Source organism: Oxyura jamaicensis, chromosome 19 (genome assembly GCF_011077185.1).
Source record: "Oxyura jamaicensis isolate SHBP4307 breed ruddy duck chromosome 19, BPBGC_Ojam_1.0, whole genome shotgun sequence".
Classification (NCBI taxonomy): Eukaryota; Metazoa; Chordata; class Aves; order Anseriformes; family Anatidae; genus Oxyura; species Oxyura jamaicensis.
Window position 1 is genome coordinate 9,844,152 of NC_048911.1, and position 7,110 is coordinate 9,851,261.

Genomic DNA, 7,110 nt, shown 5'->3' on the forward strand with positions numbered 1-7,110 from the left:
TAGGAAACACCATGGAAGATTTTAAACATCAGAAAACAAATGGTAACACTCGCAACGCTGACAACTGCTGCCTGTTTACCAGGATAATCACAAAATAAATCTCCTTCTCTGCAGTCAGCAGGTGAACAGCCACTAACTCCGTCTGCAAGATGTGCTGCTATTAGTCCTAAGCTTTCTTACGGCTTCAGGCAGTGCCCTAAATCACCTTGTCAGACTGCAGAGGCAGGCTTGTCTCGGCATTCCCAGCCCAGAAGAGAAGCAGCAGACCAAGTCACAAAGCGAAATGAGTGCCGGGGCTGGGAGGTGAACACGGAGTAACAGTACTGGACAAACACATTCAAAATGAACATTTAGTTGTATTAAATTGCTTAAAAGCTAGTTCTCTTTTTAGTATTTTTGAGTTTTTATTTACCAGGCTGACAAATTTTGGACTCCTGACGGTTTCTATCTCAAGAATAATAAAAGATTTGTTCAACTGGGTAATAATTTTGATCCTGATTTGCAGCTACAAGTTTATTCTTTGTATGACACTTGGGGGGGGAGTGGGTTTATATTTCTCAAGAAGATTCAAATTGTTACTTTTACACTGGAAAATGGTGAATGCCATACTTCTATACTGATTCTTTATGACTGGTCTTCTCCAACCTTACTGATTCTGTGATTCTATAATGCTTACAGGCAAGTTTTTTTTAACCTCTGGAGTACAAGCCACTTGAAAACTCAGGGGGTTGTTTCAGATTCAACAAAAATATTCTATCCCTCCTTCTCTGATCAGGGCATTAACCTGTGGCTACTCAGTATTTAAAAGTCAGAGGCTTTGGAGGAAAAAGTGATTTCCATCGCCACCTTGTGTCTAATGCAGACAACGCCAGCTCCCCAGAACAATCCACGCAGTGGACCAAAGCGATCCCATCAGGACTTTTGGATTAGACACTGTCCTCCCACTCATTCCTGGATGCTGCTTTACGTGTTGCCTCTGGAGGCACTGGGCACAGCCACCCCAGGAGCTGCTGGCTCACTCCTAGCATCCTTGTCCTGTCCTAGGCACTTTTGGGCTTCAGCATCAAGCTGAAGAGCCCCAGGGGGCTCCGGTTGCCGGGCAGGGCGCGCCCGGTTCTAGAAGCAGCCGAGCCCCCGGCAGCCAGCAGCCCCCAGCCCTCTCTGTTCACCTGCTGCGCCCATCTCAGCGCTCGGCTCTGGGACTCGCCTTCAGGACCGGGCTCCATTTGGGACGCTCCTATCGGAAGGACATTCGGCTGACAGATAAGGCTTTCTTCAGGCCCGTTCCTTACCCAACTGCACACCTCTGCTGCTTGGAGCTGAACTAGAAGGAAGCACAGCCTGCAGTGAGTTGACGCTAACTTTAAGCTCTCTGTACGTTGGCTGTCATAAAGGTACAGGAGTTTCCAGCAGGAATATACGATCACAGCGCTATTCCAGGAGCTCTAATCAGCACGGTATCTGCCTGAACACCTATACAGCGATACTCAGAGGAAGCAGTAAAGATAAAAAGGGCTTTGAGACTGTGAGGAGCAGATGCAATCATGGTCACGATATTAATATTTAGCTTAGTGTTTGCACACACCAGGCTCATCGGAAAAGGTGAGTTGCTCACATAGCTGCAAGCTCTAACTGAATAAGGATTTTGTAGGAGACTAACTTAAAAAACATTAGTAATAAATGTTTTATGTTAATCGTCTCTTTCCCATGCACTGAAGTAAGTCTCTAATCCATACGCCCTCACCCCAAATCCTCACACCTTTGCTGTCACAAAACACTGGCAGTTAAAATTAGTTACCAAACAGCGGGTAGTGCTGACCTAACTGCACATTGTAATTAAAAGTTGCTCGCCCTTCACTCCCTTCCCCTCAGACCTCGGAGACTACAAATGCCACGTGGAAAATGCCTCAGCCACAGCCGGCCACATAAGGAGCCTGGACGTCTTTCTGCAAGGTAAGGAGCTGCTGGGAGAGGACAGCTCCCGAAAGGACACAAAAGGTCACGCAGAGGTTTGTTTTTTTCAATTTTTTTGGAAACCAAAGAGCCCAGCAACCCCTGATGGCTGGTGTCATTTGCCATCAATAATTACACACAAAATTTGAAACTTTCAGCCAACTACTGCGGCAAAGGAAGCCAGCTTACCCCAGGGCTAACTGCAGAGTTCAACTTGATAGAACTGCCCCTTCCTCATCACCTGGGGATCTGCACCCGCCGGCTTTTGGCATCCGAGTGCCTCAATTAAGGGCCTCGGGTCCCACATGGCTTTCAGGGTCCCCAGGGGCAACAGGGACCCCAAAGAGAGGGTCCTGGGCAGCTGCCCAGCGGTGGTTAGGTGGCTATGAAGGTCGGGGGTGTGACTGCTGCCCTGGAGAGGGTAACAATTTACGATGCTCAAGAGTAAAGCTAGTTCGACAAAAACGAACAACAAAGGGATTATGCACAGAGAATTTGCTTGAGTCTTCCTCGTCGTAACATGAACCCGAAGCTGTCCATGACGTTTCCTTACGGCTATAGCCCTCACAGCTAACTGCTGGCTCGAACCTTTCGCAGGAGGAACTGTGAATAATTTAAGAGAAGCCATTTCTAGCATGCAGTTCTTATCCTTTTCCAGCCCCTGGGATAGCAGCAACCAAAGGGACGTTAAGCAGAAGCCAAAAAGTCAGCACTCTGGAATGCTTTAGTCATCGAAGCCCCGTGCAAGTCAATCTGCTGCACTTGGAGAAGATGCTTGGAGATTTGGCAGAGCAGGCTGTAGAGAAGTGCACCCTGCAGAGCATCGAAGTCATCACCACTGCAGTCAGAGCACCCGCTCTCAACCACAGCTGTGTTTTACTGACACCCAGGAGAAGGAAGCTTCATAGAAAATTTATTCTTAGAGGAAAAGGTAAGAAGTTCGACGTAGCAAGTATCTGTTTAAGTATGTTTAAGTATATGAAGGGATAGCGGTCTTGTGCCTTTCTGAAGGGGAAAAAAAACTAGGAGAGAGTAACAGTCAGAGTTAAAGCTATGGAAAGGTTCAAGTTTTGGAACAATTCCATGCCGTTGTTTTCCCTTCTCTTGGGAGGACCAGGAGGTTTTGGCAAATACAGTTTCCGATATTAATACAAACGGATCATTCTGTACATTGGAAAACAGCACACAAGCAGAAAAAACTACCCGTCTCTGACACTCTGCTGCGTATTGCCAGTACGCTATCATTCCTGGTCAACTGTTTCAGCATGCAAGTTATTCTAGAAAATGTTTCTGGCTCTTCAATTCAAACAGAAACAAATAACCAGATTTAAAACCTGTCCTTTCCAGTGTTTCTGCCAGGGATATCCAACCGTGCTGTAAAAGCAACGCTGCTCAAGCGGAAGGTTTTTACTGAGGCTCCGACTACCCCACCTGTGCACCACAAAAACCAGACTTCACAGGGTAGGTTCCAGTTCTCCCTGCTGAGCCACAAGGTAGCAGAGCAGAAGACGTAGGGACGGAAAGGGTACTGGCTTTCACACACCTCTTGGCCCAAGTTCTCCCAGCCAGTAATTTCTTTGAATAATGGTGTTGGCTCTGCCAATAAATTTGTGAACCCACGGCTGTAAGGAGAAAGCAGGATTTAAGCACTGACTTTCAAAGGAAGTTACCAATGCTCAAGCATGCCCTGAGCTCCCCTAACAGCTCCCAGCTTCCTTTAAAAACCACACAGGACTTCACTGGGAAGTTACAAGCCTTAATACACCACTGTGCTGGGGCTTACACACCCGTTTCTTCTTGGGTGCAGGCAGGAACTGTAAGATGTCTGAAATATTCTAACGTAAAAATATCCTGAGGTTCCAGAGAGATTTACAGCTTCCAGCAAAAGCCTTCAGGAGCCTCCGAATCGTTCCTCTGCCACAGCCTGCCTTACTTAGCCCAACTTAACCAAAATGAAGAGAATCTTGAACTGTCAAAGACTCGTAAAGACATCTGAAATATTCTTACGTATCTCATTTTAGAGGGAATTACACCCAGAAACGACAAAGATTTGCTGATCAGACAAAAAATAAGCATCTTCATTAAACTGCTCATCGTCTGCATCCTGTTAGTCACTGCCATATGCTACATGGTGATTGTCATATGCGAAATTCCCTGCTCGGTAAGCTCTGAACCAGGACAGCTTCCCATCTCATTCCCCACCATCACCCAGGCCAGCCGTGTGAGCACGACTGGTGAGCTAAAGCACATTCCTGAGTTCTCGGGAAGGGAGAACTGTCTTCACAGGCACGGACGGAGCCTGGGTGCTCAGCCTAGCGGGACAAGGGGAGGACATGAGCTGAGCTTTGCAGGCACAGCACTGTGCTGACGGTGAGGATTTCACAAACCTCCTGCTGTGCTGGGACACTGCTCCTCCTAGAGGAGATGGCATCAGGAGGATGCCAGGGAATGGTTTAGGGTGGAAAAGGACCTGACTCAGGAGAGGTGACCCTCTCCCTCTCTCGCCTTGCAGGCCGTAGCATGCACCATTTAAGCACACAGGTGAGAACACACAAACACAAGATGCCATGCCGGGAACCAAACACACCAGGGCTGAGATACGCCAAGTTACGTCCGTGAAGTCATATGGCTTTGATGCCCAGACACCCACGAGTCCCACCACGGTCCCTCCAGAAACAAATAGCCTTTTCTTAGCTCTGAGCCGCTGGTACTGCCCACCCTACATACCCTAACTGCTTTTGCTTCTTTCCTAAGAGCTTGTGCTCTGCCTGGATGGCCTGCAGACGGAGCAGCAGCGGAAGCACGTACGCAGCCTCAGAGCCAGTGGGTCACCAAACGGGGACGCTTCTAACCCAGCTGCTTGAGGACACGAAAGAGAAATCACTGCAATGCTTTGTCTGACTCTGACTCCCTTCCACAGGTACGACCAGTCAGCGTCAACCGAATGTTGAGCGAGGGATAGCGGGCCCCAGCTCAAGCAAGTGCCCAAGGGAAATAGATAGACCTATCCCTTCCACTCCAAAAGATTAAATATCCCCGTGGCCCTGAAAATTAATGACTAAGGTGCCTTTTCATGAAGAAATGACTTAATCTTGTGCTTCCTACCCCATTAAGTGAGCTGCTGAGGTAGAGCAGTTACGCTCTACTCCCGCCTCGCACTGTGACGAGGGATCAAGTCACTTAACGTTGGCTTGTCCAGCTGCTTGTCTGTCACCGTGCTCTAACTGCCCCGCGGTGAGACTGGAGAGCTTGGCACACCAGAAACCCTCCAGATACTGCACATGCCGAACAAATCGCCTGAGGACATTTAACTTGCAGAAATCAGTAAACAATTTCAAATAGAAATGAAAATTACCTCATTTGTTAAAACTTCTGAGTAGAAAAAGGCACATGAGCACGTTGTTCATTACAAATTATCCACTTTGACCCTCCTGGAGTGAAACTGTGCTGTGAGAAATGGGCTACAGCGAGAGGTGAGGAAATTAAACGGAAACCCTTAAGAGCCATTTCGCGCGAGCCATTGACCAGCCGTCAGGTGGTAACACCTTTGGGCCTCTCCTAAGCTGAAAACCATTTGAACAGAGTTAAGGCTCTTTATGTCCCTGCTACCTCCAGGAGACATTAGGCTTGCCATAATTTCTTGAGCTCAGTTCAGCCAGGAGATGTCGCACTATTAATTACTGGTTCAGAAACCAACAGAACGGAGCACTGGGGTAACACTCTAGCAATATGGGTCTTTAGTATTCCTCATGGTATTTTTTTCTTCCCTTGGCAGACAGAAGCATAATACCAAGACTCTTAAATGAAAAGATCCCAAATCCTTGTTATCCATGAAACCCACCCAAGAAATGCCGCAGGTCTTGTTGGAACACCCTTTTCACTCAGACTCCTCACCTTTCTCCTCCCCACCGACTGGAAGCAGCAGATTGAACACCAGCAGCTTCAACAACCACAGCCCAACCGCTGCAGAGTGAAACCAGACTTAACATCAGAGGAAACGTTTACCTGATCGGGGCAGTCACATCAATTCACGGGGAAAAGAGCTGCTGCAAAGACACCCATATGCTGATTCCTTCCATTAACTACCCGGATTCCTCTTTTAATTCCCAGATACTGGAAAAACCTGTTGGCATAAGCAATAAAAATTTCACTGACGTTCCAAACTCTGCCTCCCTCAACTACTTTATTTTTCCCATAATTTAGGGAACGCATTTAGGGCCTAGACAAAGGAAAAAATAATTTCCAGTGCTTTCAGCTGTGCCGTTACACAGCCCTGACACGGAGCACACAGGTGAAAGACTCCTGGGGAGCACCCGGCCTCCTCCTGCAGCCTCGGGGGAGCGGTGCCCACGCCGGCGGCCGAGCATTTTGACACAGAACGAGCCTCTGACCTGGATCCTCAGCTCTCAGGCACGAGCTGCCGAGGGCTGCCCCGACGCCTGTGAGAGCAGCTCCTGGGCTCCCCTGTGAGGTGTTAAACGCTTCAAACCCTGCATAAACAGGCGGAGGCAGCCCGTGATTTATACATTTAAATGTCTATTTATAACATTTTTATATATGTAACTTATATGTGGATATATAAAAATACAGGGCGATATACATATATGTATTTAAATACAGGGCAATATGTCCGTGTGTCTCTCATATAAATAAATACAGGACAATAGAGATTATATATATAAAAATAGAGGGCAAAATACATATAGATATCATATATGTATAAATAAAGGGCAATATATACACATATGTATCTGATATATAAATAAATACAGGGCAACGTGCATATGTAACAGAAACGTATATAAATATGTGGTGATATACTCACGTATAACAGAAATATATATAAATATGGGGCGATATGCCCACATATAACAGAAATGTATATAAAAACGGCGCGATATGCGCACGTATAACAGAAATGTATATAAATACGGGCCGATATGTAAATACATCTCCTGTACAGATGGATACAGGGCCCACCAGAGGCAGGCGCGCCCCTCACACCCCGACCTTCCCCTCACAGCCGGGCCCGGCCGTGCCCGCGCCGCGCTCCCTCAGACCGAGGGCGGGGCGAGGCGGGAGCGCGCACGCACGGCCGCCCGCCCGCCCCGCGCACCCCTGTATCCATCTGTACAGGAGATGTATGTACATATCGGC

General features: G+C 47.7%; 1 protein-coding gene across 2 annotated transcripts; it reads left to right on the plus strand.

Moving 5' to 3' along the window:
• C19H17orf78 (chromosome 19 C17orf78 homolog) lies at positions 1–5,948 on the plus strand. Of its 2 annotated transcripts, XM_035343280.1 has the most exons (8): positions 1–320; positions 1,395–1,602; positions 1,873–1,953; positions 2,612–2,884; positions 3,301–3,414; positions 3,975–4,114; positions 4,708–4,873; positions 5,729–5,948. In XM_035343280.1, exons 2-7 carry the CDS (start codon positions 1,545–1,547, stop codon positions 4,852–4,854), a joined length of 813 nt encoding a protein of 270 aa, XP_035199171.1. In that variant the 5' UTR covers positions 1–320; positions 1,395–1,544; the 3' UTR covers positions 4,855–4,873; positions 5,729–5,948. The 2 variants fall into 2 exon arrangements, 1 of the variants encoding a protein (XP_035199171.1); XR_004755344.1 differs by lacking the exons at positions 3,301–3,414; positions 3,975–4,114.
• Positions 5,949–7,110: the final 1,162 nt, after the last annotated feature.

Coding starts and splice junctions, on each gene's coding strand:
- C19H17orf78 (XM_035343280.1), top strand. CDS start 1,545: ATGGTCACGATATTAATATTTAGCTTAGTGTTTGCACACACCAGGCTC. Junction 1,603..1,872: donor CACCAGGCTCATCGGAAAAG/GTGAGTTGCTCA, acceptor CCTTCCCCTCAG/ACCTCGGAGACTACAAATGC. Junction 2,885..3,300: donor ATTTATTCTTAGAGGAAAAG/GTAAGAAGTTCG, acceptor TGTCCTTTCCAG/TGTTTCTGCCAGGGATATCC.